Source organism: Gigantopelta aegis, chromosome 3 (assembly GCF_016097555.1).
Source record: "Gigantopelta aegis isolate Gae_Host chromosome 3, Gae_host_genome, whole genome shotgun sequence".
Lineage (NCBI taxonomy): Eukaryota > Metazoa > Mollusca > Gastropoda > Neomphalida > Peltospiridae > Gigantopelta > Gigantopelta aegis.
In genome coordinates, this window is record NC_054701.1 from 69,770,656 (window position 1) to 69,789,114 (window position 18,459).

An 18,459-nucleotide genomic window follows, 5' to 3' on the forward strand; every position below is an offset into this window, starting at 1 on the left:
GGTATACACCCTCTTATGGATCAATGGGCTATTTACAAAGTATACTGAACTCCACTCAAAACGCACCTCTCGGATTTGTAGTTGTCAAAAAGGATATGAGAATAAATAATAATACATTTAACTGTTTAACTGGATTAACTAGATGTATTCTGGGAGGCAAAAAATATCAAAAGAAAATTGTATACAGGGGTTAGGGTTATAGTAACCTCACACATGCGATAGCAATAACAACTTCTTTATTTCTTTTAACGTATTTCCGTGTTTATATCCAATTAAGGTTCAAGCACACTGTCCTGGGCACACACCTCAGATATCTGTGCTGGTTGTCCAGGACAGTGAGTTAGTGTTTAGTTTGTTAGTGGTTAGTTGGAGAAAAGAGGGTGTTGTTGTCTTACGCCTACCCAAATGAGTCGTCAAAACTCACTCTGGGTGGGAGTCGGTAACGGGCTACGAACCCTGTACCTACCAGCCTTATGTCCGATGGCTTAACCACGACACCACCGAAATGGGTGGTTCGTTTTCATTGAAGTTCTGTGTCGCTAACTGAATAATACATTAATAAAACAGACAAGCGTTTTCATACATCTTTCAAAATGTATAGTCAGAGGCGGATCTAGGGGGGGGGGGGGGGGACAGGGGCTATAGTTATAATTTTATTATATATTTTTTTTTTTTTTTTTTTTTACGATCCCCGACCAAACCTCCCCCAAAGTTCCCTTGGCATTCCACCTCATGTCACTGGGGGCCCCCTAAATGGATTCTCTGGATCCGCCACTGACAGTATATATATGGGGCGTATTCTTTTTTCCACTTGTTCATCCTAAACTTGAACATCGAATTTTAGTGGTTTGTTCACCGCGTATAATTGAAGGGCAATTGGTATATTGCACATTGCACAATGAATTACTTAAGGTTTTTTATTAGTATTATTATGCATTATTAATGTTTCGCAATTTGGGTCTGATCATTGAAGGAATTGACACATCCCCACCCTACTCTAACCTCATCCATGTTATACGTTTATGCAAGCTAGTGTCAGTTTTTATGTTTTCGACTTGTAAAATATGTCCGGAACCTCGTGTTACAGTTCGAAGAAGTTATAACTAAATCTCACAAATTTATGACCGGTTTGAATGACAGCACATGTAAGGGTTGGTCGTAAGTTACTTATGATGATGCATCGATGATGTGTTGACACGAGATCATGCCACAAGCCATTATTGTCCTTTTGAACGTTCTGCCTCATTATTTCAGGGCTTTGCTTGTGTCAATCACAATGACGTTTTTATAAAGGTCATATCATCATTTTAGTATGGAACTATTGCTCTTCAGTGAACTAGAATTAGTAAAGTAGAACAAGTGGTCGTTTCGTACGATAAACAATTCAAAAATAATTCATATACGCAGACAAAAATTTAATCTTTTTAAAACATTTTTTATAATAATGGACAGAATGAGTTCGAAGCATGGGACTTCTAAACGTTATCAGAATGTCGACATTGTCAACGATCACCCGAGATGGGAAGAGTACAAGTTTGATAGACTGGACACTTCCCATAGGGTGAAGAAGAAGTATTACCAACGCAGATCTATAATGCGCAAAGAAGGCCAGATGAACATTGCATTCAGAGGACTGTCTAAAAAAGGAAAACGTTTTCTCAAAGACGTTTATTCTAACTTGATAGAAGTCCCGTGGAGATACGCGCTCTTTGTTTTCTTCGGCGGGTATTTCGCGTGCTATTTCGTCTTTGCGGTTCTTTACTGGATGCTGGGCTATATCCACGGAGATTTCCACAACCTGCAGAACGCGGACTGGGTTCCGTGTCTAGTTCATGTGACGTCATTCTGGGACTGTTTTCTACTTTCCATGGAAACCCAGTCGACCATCGGTTACGGAACGCTTTACCCCCACCCAGACTGCGGCGGTTCGGTTCCTCTGGTGTTCCTGCAGATGACTATAGGCTGGTTTTTGGAGACGGTGCTCTTGGGTTTTATTTTCGTCCGTCTAGCGAAGCCAAAGGATCGGCGGCGGACCCTGGTGTTCAGCAAAAGCGCTGTCGTCTGCAAAGAAGATGATGAAATCTGCTTGCAGATCCGCGTCGGTGACTACAGGGAGACGCATCTGATTGATGCCAGTCTGTATGGAATGCTGGTAGAGAAACATGTTGCGAGCGACAAGTATGTGTATCCTTTGTACCAGAAAAAGCTAGAGTTCAGTGCGCACGGAATGAATCAAGTGTTTCTGATATGGCCATTGGTATTCAGGCACAAGATCAACAAGGACAGTCCAATGTGGTCCGTCAGGCCAGATGAACTACTGCTGGACAAATTTGAGATCATCATTTTTCTAGAAGCTACCATCGAGACCACGGGAGAACTCGTTCAGGCCAAGACGTCTTACACAGCGAAGGAGTTGATTTGGGGTCACAGATTTGCGAGGATTGAAGAATTTGACGAAAGGAATGAAATTTGGTGCATTGATTTCGTACGATTTGACAACATTGTCCCCAGCATCACTCCCAAATGTAGTGCTGAAGAATTGCAACGGTCAAACACTGAACAAGATTCTAGTACTTCAGAGGGTAATGAGACAAAATATGGTAAAAAGGACAAACCCATACAACCGCTTTCTGAGATTGACAATGTTGACAACACATCTACGATATCCCTGACGTCCGATGGGTCAGGTTTCAGTACGGCATCCGACAGCAGCAACATTGCCAGTAACAGGTGATACTGTTATTTATTAGTGGGGAAAAAATCTAATTAAAGTCCAAACACACATCTTAGTTACCGAGTCTATCCAAGATAAAGGTTAATGATTAATACCGTGGTATGCCTGTGTGCCAACCCATTACTTTAAGCCGTAAAAACTCTATCTAGATGCCGGTACCGGGATGCGAACCCAGTACATTCCAACATTAATGATATAATACGATGCTGTCAGGTTTGTAGTTTTATCGAATACACCAGCGGCTGAAATGGGTATGGGTTTAGGGGGATCAGTCTATAATATAGGTAATGTTATTTATTTTGTTTTTATAGTTCTAAAATGTTCAAGAACCCCCCGGAGATCTAGCAACAACAGTCGTCGTATATGTCAAACCAAATACTGGTACAAACATAGTTATCTTAATTTGAACCCTCGCTTGAAGCAAATTCTTAATCGTGATTATACTAGGCGGAACCTATCCTAAAATAAGTGGGGTGGTGTGCAAAAAGAACCATGGCACAGTAATAGCGGGTCGGTTTTCTCTATTGCTTAAAAGAGCACTTTTTTCATTTCCCTCGTGATGCAACTACCCCTACCCACTCCCTGCTAGGTACGGCCTTGGTATAGTTTTGTTGCCCCATTCCATGTACATTAGTTTACATATTATATACTCTTCAAAAAAAAGTAGGGGACCCTGAAATATTAATGTTAATATCAACTATTAGACCGAACATACGTTTTGACCACAGACATCCTAGTAAAGAACGTTCAGATCTATGTATCAACACACCGAAACACATTCCATAGTTTGCACATGCATCACGCAGTTGTCCCGTACACGTGTGTGGGGTGTCATTCTCGATTTTGACAATTTCCAGGAAGGTCCATTAATCACTGTGGAACATTATTTCTGTCAATATTTTTCATTCTGTTGATCATACAGTTGTTATTGTTTTGATTTTAGTTATTGTTTGAATTTTCGATTTACTGGTAAAAAAAAAACCGTCAACTTTCAAATTTCACTTCTGACCCCAATCGTCCTTCAAGATCTTTGGTGGTCACAAAACCTACTGTAATACTGAACTACCAGTTGTAATGTTTGGCCAATTAATTCACTATTATCATATAACCATTCCCCACAGCTAATATACCTTACAATTTTGGCAGCTGTAAATTCGTATTAGAGTTCCTCTACTTTCTTTGAAGAGTATATAATATTAAAAAAAAAACTACTTTCAGTACTGCAGTGTTTTGAATTTTGGTTTATTTTCAGGAGAAAATCTACTTCGAGTGAATAACCTACAACAGATGGAAAGTGGTACAGAATTAAGACTTTATTTCATATATAATGGACGTGAGTTGTGGATGGAAATTGTTTACAAAATTCCAAAAATGTGTCATATAATTAAGTATATGTAAACTATACACTATATGTAACTGTTGTGCGTGATACATGGCCAAAATTTGAAGAAGAAGAAGAAGAAGAAAATCATATAATAAGTATATGTACGTGACACAAAAGCCTGGTTTTCATAAAGTCTGTAACATGTCGGCGACCGACGCAGACAGGTCTGTGTTCCCATAATGGAATGAATGAATGTTTAACAACACCCCAGCACGAAAAATACATCGGCTATTGGGTGTCAAACTAAGATAATGCAAACAAATAAGGTGATGATCAACATCAATATAAAAATTCAAGATTTAAATAAAAACAGTGTAAAGAACTGTGCCAAAATACAAATATCACAGATAGATACTGACTTTTACTCAAAATTTCAATTTGTGCTGTATTGGCCATTCTCAAAGAGAATGTTACACCCCTGCACCACGGTGAGGTTACAGCACGCACAGGGGTGTGTTCCCATAAATGTTTCTTTGGTCTTCAGCGATCTGCATAGATCTGCATTGTTTGCCAACATGGTACACTGTATGAAAACCAAGCTGTATCGCAACGTTCACTTTGTTTTCTAAATGTTACTTCAATGGACTGGCGATATTATTTGCTGCATTTTTGTATATACATGTATATTTGATAGTACTATTACCATATTTCATCTTAGAAATAAATTATGAAATATTTTCCGACGTCTTGTTTTTTTTCCCTCATTACATATTGTAACAGTGTAAAACGTTGGTGTACATAGCAGCTTTGCAATAAACAATGCCAACTTGATATACACACAATTAAAAAATATTGGCAATTGACTGGAAGTTTTCTTTATTATTATTATTATTATTACTATTACTGTTAATCTAAAGTCATTTTAGGAACTTTAAGGCACCTACATTATTTTAAATTACACTAATATACAGTACCTTTCCAAAGAACACCAAGTTCATCAAGTATGGCTCTAGCCAGTGCACCACAACTGGTACATAAAGGCTGTGGTATGTGTTATCCTGTCTATGGGATGGTGCATATAAAAGATCTCTTTCTGCTAATCGAAAAGAGTAGCCCATGAAGTGGTGACAGCGGGTTTCCTCCCTCAATATCTGTGTGGTCCTTACCCATATGTCCGATGCCATATAACCGTAAATAAAATGTGTTGAGTGCGTCGTTAAATAAAACATTTCCTTCCTTGCAAGTTCATCAAGATATTATGTCATTCTGTTGGCTCAGTCTATACTTGCTTGAGGTGCTCGGGGTGTTGGATCGAATATCCATGGTAGAACCAATGGGTTGGTCATATCCCAACCAGTGCCCAATGACTGGAATACCAAAGAAAAAAGAAAGAAGGAAATGTTTTATTTAACGACGCACTCAACACATTTTATTTATGGTTATATGGCATCAAACATATGGTTAAGGACCACACAGATAATGAGAGAGGAAAACCCGCTGTCGCCACTTCATGAGCTACTCTTTTCGATTAGCAGCAAGAGATCTTTTATATGCACCATCCCACAGACAGGGTAGTACATACCACAACCTTTGATATACCAGTCGTGGTGCACTGGCTGGAACGAGAAATAGCCAAATGGGGCCACCGACGGAGATCGATCCTAAACCGATCGCGCAACTGGAATACCAAAGGCAGTGGTATCTGCTGTCATATTCATGGAAAAGAGCTTATTAAAAAAAGAATCCCTTGCTACAAATGGGAAATTGGAGCAGGTTTCCTTTGAAGATTGCTTATTACCAAATGTCTGACATCCAACAGCCGATGATTAATTAATCAACATGCTCTGGTGCAGTTGTTAAACAAACTGTTAAGCACTAACCCTAACCCTGAGCATCATCCCCTTGGACACACTCCTGCCATGTACATGCAGCTTTCAAGTTGTAATTAAAATAAACCATCGATCTCTGGGTGAAAACACGCCGGACAAAAGCAGCACATTAATCATATACAAAAAAAACCAGAGACAATGTTGTATAAACAATTTTTTTAATAAAATTACACTGATGCACAGGTCAGACTGTTCTATGCTAGAAGTTAACAGATTTAGCTTTCATTAACAACTATGATAACAAGTAAAAGTAAATGATGTTAGTAAACAAAAATGGCACAAAAATTAAATATAAAAATATAAAAATGTATCAAAGTGAACACAAATTAATGAAGCTGTATCAGGTCGGTTGCTAATAAAATGGTGTACTTCTGGTAAAAGTTACACCCATTATCCTATCCCTACTCTCTTACCTTAATCAGGATACTACAAATTCACTTAGCCTCAGTCCCGATTAGTGAATACTTGATCTGGGCTAGTGGTGATTAGCGACTGTATTAGTGACTTCCGCAAACATTTGTCAAACACTGGTTTCATACCTCATGGGAAATTTCATTTCATTGCTGGGAACAAGGGGCCTAATTCACAAAGCTCTCTTAGGCTCTGTTAGACAACAAAGCATCCTCTTTGCAAGTATTTTTGCACTGCACTGCGAGATCGCAAAGTTGTGAGAGTTTAGTGAATTAGGCCCCAGAACTGTAATGGAGTTTGAAGCAGTTGTGCCCTTGTATTGTGGTCTGTTTCTTTAAAAAAAAAACAATGGAATATTTAACAATAACAAGAGAGGAACAATATTTTTGGTGGGTTTCTTAGCGAGTAGATGGGATTCACAGGTAACTTTCAATGATATAGTAATAGTAGTAGTAGTAGTAGTGTAGTAGTAGTAATATAGTAGTAGTAGGTAATAGTAGTAGTGATAGTAGTAGTAGGTAATAGTAGTTTAGTAGTAGTGTAATAGTAGTAGTAGGTAATAGTAGTAGTATAGTAGTAGTAGCAGTAGTAAATAGTAGTAGTAGTAGTTGCGTTATTTTTTAACATGCTCATATACCACAGAGGTTTCGCGCATGTAGTCAATAGTAGCAGTAGCTGTAGTAGTCATAGTAGTAGTAGCAGTAGTAAATAGTAGTAGTCACTAGTAGTAAGTGTAGTAGTAGTAGTAAGTAGTAAATAGTAGTAGCAGTCAGTAGTAGTAGTTGCGTTATTTTTTAACATGCTCATATACCACAGAGGTTTCGCGCATGTAGTCAATAGTAGCAGTAGCTGTAGTAGTCATAGTAGTAGTAGCAGTAGTAAATAGTAGTAGTCACTAGTAGTAAGTGTAGTAGTAGTAGTAAGTAGTAGTAGTCAGTAGTAGTAGTAGTTGCGTTATTTTTTAACATGCTCATATACCACAGAGGTTTCGCGCATGTAGTCAATAGTAGCAGTAGCTGTAGTAGTCATAGTAGTAGTAGCAGTAGTAAATAGTAGTAGTCACTAGTAGTAAGTGTAGTAGTAGTAGTAAGTAGTAGTAGTCAGTAGTAGTAGTAGTTGCGTTATTTTTTAACATGCTCATATACCACAGAGGTTTCGCGCATGTAGTCAATAGTAGCAGTAGCTGTAGTAGTCATAGTAGTAGTAGCAGTAGTAAATAGTAGTAGTCACTAGTAGTAAGTGTAGTAGTAGTAGTAAGTAGTAGTAGTCAGTAGTAGTAGTAGTTGCGTTATTTTTTAACATGCTCATATACCACAGAGGTTTCGCGCATGTAGTCAATAGTAGCAGTAGCTGTAGTAGTCATAGTAGTAGTAGCAGTAGTAAATAGTAGTAGTCACTAGTAGTAAGTGTAGTAGTAGTAGTAAGTAGTAGTAGTCAGTAGTAGTAGTAGTTGCGTTATTTTTTAACATGCTCATATACCACAGAGGTTTCGCGCATGTAGTCAATAGTAGCAGTAGCTGTAGTAGTCATAGTAGTAGTAGCAGTAGTAAATAGTAGTAGTCACTAGTAGTAAGTGTAGTAGTAGTAGTAAGTAGTAGTAGTCAGTAGTAGTAGTAGTTGCGTTATTTTTTAACATGCTCATATACCACAGAGGTTTCGCGCATGTAGTCAATAGTAGCAGTAGCTGTAGTAGTCATAGTAGTAGTAGCAGTAGTAAATAGTAGTAGTCACTAGTAGTAAGTGTAGTAGTAGTAGTAAGTAGTAGTAGTCAGTAGTAGTAGTAGTTGCGTTATTTTTTAACATGCTCATATACCACAGAGGTTTCGCGCATGTAGTCAATAGTAGCAGTAGCTGTAGTAGTCATAGTAGTAGTAGCAGTAGTAAATAGTAGTAGTCACTAGTAGTAAGTGTAGTAGTAGTAGTAAGTAGTAGTAGTCAGTAGTAGTAGTAGTTGCGTTATTTTTTAACATGCTCATATACCACAGAGGTTTCGCGCATGTAGTCAATAGTAGCAGTAGCTGTAGTAGTCATAGTAGTAGTAGCAGTAGTAAATAGTAGTAGTCACTAGTAGTAAGTGTAGTAGTAGTAGTAAGTAGTAGTAGTCAGTAGTAGTAGTAGTTGCGTTATTTTTTAACATGCTCATATACCACAGAGGTTTCGCGCATGTAGTCAATAGTAGCAGTAGCTGTAGTAGTCATAGTAGTAGTAGCAGTAGTAAATAGTAGTAGTCACTAGTAGTAAGTGTAGTAGTAGTAGTAAGTAGTAGTAGTCAGTAGTAGTAGTAGTTGCGTTATTTTTTAACATGCTCATATACCACAGAGGTTTCGCGCATGTAGTCAATAGTAGCAGTAGCTGTAGTAGTCATAGTAGTAGTAGCAGTAGTAAATAGTAGTAGTCACTAGTAGTAAGTGTAGTAGTAGTAGTAAGTAGTAGTAGTCAGTAGTAGTAGTAGTTGCGTTATTTTTTAACATGCTCATATACCACAGAGGTTTCGAGCATGTAGTCAATAGTAGCAGTAGCTGTAGTAGTCATAGTAGTAGTAGCAGTAGTAAATAGTAGTAGTCACTAGTAGTAAGTGTAGTAGTAGTAGTAAGTAGTAGTAGTCAGTAGTAGTAGTAGTTGCGTTATTTTTTAACATGCTCATATACCACAGAGGTTTCGCGCATGTAGTCAATAGTAGCAGTAGCTGTAGTAGTCATAGTAGTAGTAGCAGTAGTAAATAGTAGTAGTCACTAGTAGTAAGTGTAGTAGTAGTAGTAAGTAGTAGTAGTCAGTAGTAGTAGTAGTTGCGTTATTTTTTAACATGCTCATATACCACAGAGGTTTCGCGCATGTAGTCAATAGTAGCAGTAGCTGTAGTAGTCATAGTAGTAGTAGCAGTAGTAAATAGTAGTAGTCACTAGTAGTAAGTGTAGTAGTAGTAGTAAGTAGTAGTAGTCAGTAGTAGTAGTAGTTGCGTTATTTTTTAACATGCTCGTATACCACAGAGGTTTCGAGCATGTAGTCAATAGTAGCAGTAACTGTACTAGTCATAGTAGTAGTAGCAGTAGTAGTAGGTAGTAGCAGTAGTAGTAACTGTTTAATTACACACAGGGTCAAACGCAATAAAACTGAAAACAATCAAGCATGACACATGTGCATATCCAAAACTAATTAACACGTGATCAATGGCTCTATGGGAGGCATGGCATATAATTATAAAAAATTAAACTGTCTTAAAAAAATTAAAAAAAAATTAAAAAATCAAACCAAATAAACAAACTTCAATAAAGTCACTGAGAATACATTTATGAGCAAAGTCAGAATTCACTAAGCAATACAACATAATGAAAACATTTTCATCTTCCTAATAATTAACTTTATCTTTGCTGTCCAAAATCCCTTTCGCTCATGCATTTGATAATTTTATACCACGCTTAGTTGTAACTCGTTTCACTAGCTATATTACACAATGTGAGTGATACATAATTTTCTGTCCCGATGTAAATACTGACTAAAATGTCTGATCCACTATTCTTTAATTAGTTTTCTGGTAGGCAAGAAACCCATGTACGTACCAGCAAGGTTTGGCATTTTTAACACAATAACAATAATTTTAAAACAATACCAAAATGCAATATACATTGTGTATATGCAAATCTGCAAACTGGCACACAAAAAAAATTAACCGATTAAGCACACCTGTTTCCATCATCATTCCATCATCCTAATGAAAGCAGCTGTGATAAAAGGTGCAAGTACCTCTTAAAAATAAATAATTCACAAATCTTTACACCGTTGTTTTTTTGCTGAATATATACAAAACATAAGCAACAAAACTGAAGAAAAACAATTTAACATCCATATGTAACAAATATTATAAACTATAATTACACTTGAACCTGTTACAAAGGACACCTCATATAACAAGTAAACTATTTATTAAGAGCACTTGAGATAAATGTTTGTTCATTTCCGTCACGACATGGATATGAAAGGAATGTTTGTTAAACTGTGGCTGTCAGGCATCTAATGCTAGGTTCAAACTACCAACTGTCAGCAGAATGTTGGCCAACTTCCTGCTGTCACAACTTCTATGACTGTAGTTGCTAGTCTGAGCGTTCTTACAACTCAATTGTCATAGTATAACCCATTATTTGTTAATCTAAGCACACCCATAATTACAACGCAACCGTCGAGTTGACCTTCCCAATAGGATCACATGGACATTAAGGTAATACCTATATCATGTGACTTTAATGTGCATTTGGTAGCATAGGTAGTCTTTATAATGAGGCAATGGTGTAGCCAGGATTTTATGGGGGGGGGGGGGGTGGGTGGAGAAGAGTGGAGGCACCCACTTTGGTGTGAGCCACCCACACTGTCTACGAGTTGAGTTAGGAGAGACGACAGAAAAATATAAAATAGTGGTGGGGGAAGGTGTGATTGGCCCCCATCCCCCCTCCTGTTTCGCCAGTGTAATAAGGTTCAACTGTATAACATTTACAGCAATTTGAGCTGTGAGTAACAATAAACATACAACAGTACAAAGATAACAGTTTTAACAAGCATTAATTACATAACTTGAATATAAAATATACAAAAGCTATTTCTTAATAACAGCAATAATAGGCAAAATATATGGAGTATTTATGTAGGAAAAAAAAAAGTACCGTGCAACAGATATTCATTAATATAATAAATGTGCTGCATATGCATATACCCCAGATACAAAACCAGGCACATGTGAAGGGGTGGGGTTGAATCTCACCCACTCAAGCAATTTTTTTTTTTTAATATACTAACGTCCAAAAGAAACTTTACAAGGCTTGAAATTGTACTATACAAAACCAACAAATGTAATGGTGGAATATGAAAGTATCATGCAGTTCAACATCTAAACGTCACGATGCACTCCATAATACATGCAAAGTGTTTGTAAGGTGGTTTCTAAATTGGTTTTTTCGGTTAGCAACAATATTTATCAAATTATTCAAATTTTATATACGTAAAGTTTCTTTTGGATGTCAGTATATATTTTCCGGAGCATCATGTCTAGACCCTTAGAAACTTCGATCATTACAGTCTAGACAGTCCCCTGCATAAATTCCTGCACACAGGCCTGAAAACATGTAATAAAAGTTGAAAATACAACAGAATAAAATACAAATTCAGAATCTAAGGTGTTACAATTTTTAAACATGTATGCTAGTATTTAAGCCTGGATGTAAGTGTTTTGGCTGAATTTGACTGAAAATAAAAATATACACAAAAAGTGATACAAAACTTCACTGATCCAGCAGTGATACTATTATAATTTTTACAAAAATATCAGTTCCGGGTTACAACTACAAAATTAATGTGGATAGAACTGTTCTAGAAATTATTACACTGTGGAATGAGGCAATCAAATTAATTTGTTTTGCCAATTAAAAATTGTTAAATAATAATAGTACTAAAATTATTTAATTTTATTTAATGGAGACTGAACAAGCAATGCCTTCCCTTCATATGCCCTCCCACCAACCCTATTCTCAGGTGATAATTTCTAGAACAGTACTTAATCTCAAAACCTACATAGTGTCATAAAATTATATTTATTTCAGTCTGTCATTTCAAGAAATACTGCACTAGGACACTAAAATATAAAAATACTTTAAGATTTAACATTAAACAGTTAGTAACAAAGCTCAACTTTAAGTATTCACTTTAAAATAAAATTCTATGGCACAACTCCTATTATGCATATGAAATATCAAAAAAATATTTACCACAATAAATAATTATTCACTGGACAATATTGCAAAATCTATGGAAACCAGAAGTCGGTTTGCATTATTTTTACCAGATTGTTCAGTTACATGAATTAAATTTGCATACCTGGTCAGTAACCTAATCGTAACACATATGTACTACTGTTCTGTATCGCACTGACATTATAAATGTATTATCAATAAACTGATTTTGCAAATGACACTGACAGTATTTTTCAAATGTCCAAAATCTGTTTAGAATTTTTGTTTTGTTTTTAAAATAGTTTGAATTGTTAATTTTACAGACCTAGCAGTTCACCACATAACCGACTGACGGTTCACATGAATTTAAATTTGCCTAACCGACACATGAACAGACCAACGATTTGTGTGAAATATTGTGCCCTGATTACTACATACATGTATAGTCTAACTACCAAATATGTTCAAACACCACAGCCTTCAACATCCACCGCAATTTTTTTAATCAGTGAAAATATCTTCCACATATTAAAACTGCATTATCACCTTGCAGATTATTTACTTTTATGGTGATTTACGGTAACTCAAACCAATCAATACATATAACACAAATATACTGTAAGTCGTAATATTCCACATGGTGGAATAAATCAACATTGAAAAAAAAAGTTAGTTTGTTTTGTTTAAGAACACCAGTAGAAGACATTGATTTATTAATCATTGGCTATTGGAAAAGAAAAGAAAGAAGTGTTTTATTTAACGACGCACTCAACACATTTTATTTACGGTTATATGGCGTCAGACATATGGTTAAGAACCACACAGATTTTGAGAGGAAACCCGCTGTCGCCACTACATGGGCTACTCTTCCGATTAGCAGCAAGGGATCTTTTATTTGCACTTCCCATAGGCAGGATAGCACAAACCATGGCCTTTGTTGAACCAGTTATGGATCACTGGTCGGTGCAAGTGGATCCGAACCCAGTACCTACCAGCCTGTAGACCGATGGCCTGCCACGACGACACCGAGACTGGTCATTGGCTATTGGATGTCAAATATTTGGTCATTTCGACATATACAGTCAAACCTGCCTTCGCGGCCACCTCCATATGCCGGCCACCTGTCCATGGCGGCCACCCTGAGGTCCCCCCAATGAATTTTACTATATATTTTACCTCTATATGGCAACCACCTGCTCAACGCGGCCAGCGGCCACACTTATGTCATAAAAAAGCGAAAATGAACCTGCTATTGTGGCCACAATTGTTTTTTAGTGCAAGTTATAAAGAAATGTCGGCAATCGTAAAAAAAAAAACGTAAGATGTTTTTGTTGATATAACCAATTGGCTTGATAAACAGCGGTCCTTTAAAAGTCGTCGGTCGCTTAGCTGTGTTCATTAATTAACAAGTGTTTTTAATCTGGATTAACGGTGCGATGTACTAGTCATCGGAGGTGGTCATTAAACGCAGTTGATAAGAGGGTATCTAGCCTAAAACTGGAGTTAAACGTGTCAACTCTAGAAGGAATTAAATACTGCTGCAGTTTATTTCTGATATTTATTTTTAAAATGCCACCTAAACCCAGTAAGCCGATCGCGTTAACGTTGGAACAGAGAGTAGAGGTCATTAAAAAATCAGAGAAAGACAAATTGAGTGCCAGAAAAAAGATAATGTTTTGTCTATCCAACACCTAAATGAGAAAGAAACCACCTTATTGGTGAAGATAGTCTTCCAGTTTCTGTCTCTCTACACATCTCTTTAGCATCCAACACCTACATGAGAAAGAAACCACCTTATTGGTGAAGATAGTCTTCCAGTTTCTGTCTCTCTACACATCTCTTTAGCATCCAACACCTACATGAGAAAGAAACCACCTTATTGGTGAAGATAGTCTTCCAGTTTCTGTCTCTCTACACATCTCTTTAGCATCCAACACCTACATGAGAAAGAAACCACCTTATTGGTGAAGATAGTCTTCCAGTTTCTGTCTCTCTACACATCTCTTTAGCATCCAACACCTACATGAGAAAGAAACCACCTTATTGGTGAAGATAGTCTTCCAGTTTCTGTCTCTCTACACATCTCTTTAGCATCCAACACCTACATGAGAAAGAAACCACCTTATTGGTGAAGATAGTCTTCCAGTTTCTGTCTCTCTACACATCTCTTTAGCATCCAACACCTACATGAGAAAGAAACCACCTTATTGGTGAAGATAGTCTTCCAGTTTCTGTCTCTCTACACATCTCTTTAGCATCCAACACCTACATGTGTAAAATCTGTAACTTTCTTTAAAAAATCACTTTCTTAGTACAGTGAAACTCCTCTAAACTGGACACCCTCGGGACCAAGTAAAACGTCCAGTTTTAAGAGGTATCTGGTTTAGAGAGGTTCCCTTCTATACTGATAATTAAAAAGGGGCCATGAAAAATGTCCCGTTTTGAGGGAATTCTGGTTTACAGGGGGTCCGGTTTTAAGAGGTTTCACTGTATATATTAATGTCTACCATTTATAGCTGGTTACATGATCAAAAGTTCCATAAAATGTACATTAAAGTACTTTTTTCCTAAGTTAGAGAGAAATAAGGGAAACACTTGGTATTATAGACCAAATTTAATTTAGTATTAATGTCGATAACGGTCACTTTTCGAACCCTTGTTTTGGTATCGTACACAATAAATAAAAAATATCCAACGGTAATTTTTTTATATGATATATTTGACAAAAGGTACTTTTTATTTCTTTCATCTTTTAAAACTAAAAATTAATATTTTGTCCAGAATTATGAAAAATGAAAACATTCCGACCTGTAAACAGCGTTGTCTGCTTGTTATAGAAATTTGACAGGGGTCAAAGTTAGTAGACCAGTTTTTATTTTAATGCGGCGAAGCATTGTAATGATATAGCTAATTTTTAATTTGAATGGCGTCACTTTGCATCTCCTTACAATAACACTAAACTGGGTACATGACGTTTCCGTATTAAGAATTCTGGAAAAATTCCAATGCAAAATTGCTATTGAAATTCTTTTGTTTGAACATTACTAATGTACATGAATGTGTTTGAGGAAAATCTTGTGATAAAAAAAATGTACCTTTTACAACATATGGATTTCAAGTGAAATTACGGTAAGAGATGCTATATTTATTGTCAACGAAGCCAAACAAGGGTGCAGAAAGTGACTGTCGTTGACCTTAGTGTAGTACTAGTAGTGTCATTATAACATACGTACAAAGATGTAATCGTGGACAGTAACACTGTTAACTTCCTGACACTACTGATGAGGTTGCAGTTATAATTTATATTTAGTAACAAATACAACAATAATAAATAAATGCATGATAACCAGATCTAAATAATTTAGCCTATCGTTTGTAGTATACAATTACTTACTCTACAGCTTTCCAATACAACATATAAAACCATGACCATATGGATGGAAAGACATATGGTTGAGGACCAACATATAAAAAACCATAGGGATGGAAAGACATACATGTATGGTTGATAACCACACAGATATTGAGAGAGGAAACCTGCTGCCACCACGCAATGGGCTTCTCTTTCCGATTAGCAGGAAGAGATCTTTTATATGCAGCATCCCACAGACAGGATAGTATATACTACAGTGAAACCTCTCAAGACCAGACACTCTGTAAACTGGAATTCCCTCAAAACAGGACGTTTAACAGAGTCCCTTTCTAAAAACCAGAACAGAACTTAACCTCTCTAAACTGGATCCCTGTTAAACATTTGACTTGGTCCCAAGAGTGTCCGGTTTAAAGGGGTTTCACAATATAGCCTTTTGTTACACCAGCTGTGTGCAGCACTGGCTGGAACGAGATATAGCCCAATGGGTCCAACAACTGGGTCGTACTTTACCACTGGGCTATGTCCCACCCCTACTAACCACAGGGATGCATGGGTGACTACTGTTCAATCCATTACACAGTGGCATACTCTCTACATGTAGGCGTGACACTGTTCAATCCATTACACAGTGGCATACTCTCTACATGTAGGCTTGACACTGTTCAATCCATTACACAGTGGCATACTCTCTACATGTAGGTGTGACACTGTTCAATCCATTACACAGTGGCATACTCTCTACATGTAGGCGTGACACTGTTCAATCCATTACACAGTGGCATACTCTCTACATGTAGGCGTGACACTGTTCAATCCATTACACAGTGGCATACTCTCTACATGTAGGCGTGACACTGTTCAATCCATTACACAGTGGCATACTCTCTACATGTAGGCTTGACACTGTTCAATCCATTACACAGTGGCATACTCTCTACATGTAGGCTTGACACTGTTCAATCCATTACACAGTGACATACTCTCTACATGTAGGCGTGACACTGTTCAATCCATTACACAGTGGCATACTCTCTACATGTAGGCGTGACACTGTTCAATCCATTACACAGTGGCATACTCTCTACATGTAGGCGTGACACTGTTCAATCCATTACACAGTGGCATACTCTCTACATGTAGGTGTGACACTGTTCAATCCATTACACAGTGGCATACTCTCTACATGTAGGCTTGACACTGTTCAATCCATTACACAGTGACATACTCTCTACATGTAGGCATGACATTTTTCATTCTCAAAGAATTTAATACTGTAGATTTGCATTTCTGGATATTCTAGACCTAGGATTTGTATTCTTAGGAGAAAGAGTCTGGGGAATACAAACTGATGATATTTTTTCTTTCTTTTTTGTTCATTACGCAAACTATTACACCAATAATTTTACAAAATCAATATGAAACTGATTTAAACAACACTTTTTGTTATTAATGTCAAATAAAAAATAAAATGGCATGTATTATAATTCAATGGCAAAGTTTTTCAAACCGATGCATCTGTACCAAAGGGTGACAACACATAAAAATCATGTAAATTATATTAGTACCCTGTTTAAGCTATAGTTTTGATTGACTGACAAACAAAAACAAACCTACACACGGAACAAGCATTGATTTGGTATTTCAACCATATACTCGTAAAATGAACATTTACATGTATTGTATGCACTAATTGGAATGGATTTAGAGAATAACTAACAAGCTACAAGGAATTATTAATTATCTGTTCCGAGTGAATGAATGTTGTAAACCCGAGCCTTCATTCACGAGGGAAAGATAATTCTTAACTCCTCGTAGCGAGTTGGTTATTCTCTTTATTATCCATGGTCAATTTTAACTGATTTTTAATGTAAAAATTCCTCTGCAGTCTACAACAAAGCCATCAGCCATTACGTCATATAATCTTACGCACATTACATGATGTAATGTAAGTGACGTCATAGCATAACGGCGTTCTTTTTACAGCCAAATGTTTACAGTACAAAATAATACAACTGTATTTGCATTTGAAAATAATTATTTTTATATATTACTAAAGCCGCTGCTTATGAAAATACACCATTTCATGTTTACGAAACAAATGAGTCCATTTGTTTTTGTAAATCTTTGTAGATCGTATAACATATGTGTAATCTGACTCATGAATGGAAACATATGAATGAAAGTGAAGTTACAGTCATGGCAAGCAACCAACCAAACGTACAGATTTTTAAGCCAGCCAATCAGTGGCTGTAGAAGCAATCTGCACACTGTGCAGAGATCGATAATATATTACCCGGTATATTTGAGCCCATATGGGTAATAAATGCCTATTTCCTTCACACATGTATTAATTTAAATATTTTGCGGTTATATCACATTAGATTGTAATAAATATGCTCTCCTGACAAACAAAGCTCAGCTATCTGTATTGTATACCCAGGACAAAGGTTAATGTAAAAACAGTTAGTAAAAGAGAAGCTGATATATGGTTCTGCACCTCATCATTAACATGGGAAAACTCACTGGGTTGAATAAGGCACTGAAATATACCAAATATTATTACCGAGGGTTTCAGGGAAGATTAGCTTTTGCTAACTGTGTTACCCTCATTAAATAAAGAATTTATTATTATTATTATTAAATATTAAAGGATTTAAGAGTTAATGACAGTTAAAGAAACTTTAATCAAACTGTAAAATTAACGTTCAAATAACCTTGACCTGGACGTGGGGGTCATATCCATTCGGCTAGGGGTCAGCACTTGGTGAATATCCATACCCAATATGAAATCCATCCATTAAATAATTTAGTCAAATGCATTCAGAATTTTTTTTTTAACCAAATTCCAAATGACCGTGACCGTGTCCTGGGGTCACATTCATAGGGTTGGAGGTATGAGTTGAACAACTTTTCTAAGTTGGTGAAAAGTCATAATAAATGTCAAAGTTATCCATTAAACGATTGAACATTTCCAAAACACCATATACACCAATTTCCAGATTTTGGAGTTGCCC

The 18,459-nt window shown here is 36.7% G+C and overlaps 1 protein-coding gene across 1 annotated transcript; it reads left to right on the forward strand.

Moving 5' to 3' along the window:
• The first annotated feature begins 1,366 nt into the window (after positions 1 to 1,366).
• Positions 1,367 to 4,148, forward strand: LOC121392105 (G protein-activated inward rectifier potassium channel 3-like). The gene is made up of 2 exons (XM_041523474.1): positions 1,367 to 2,730; positions 3,987 to 4,148. The coding sequence occupies exons 1-2, from the start codon at positions 1,445 to 1,447 to the stop codon at positions 4,009 to 4,011; spliced, it is 1,311 nt and encodes a 436-aa protein (XP_041379408.1). The 5' UTR covers positions 1,367 to 1,444; the 3' UTR covers positions 4,012 to 4,148.
• Positions 4,149 to 18,459: the final 14,311 nt, after the last annotated feature.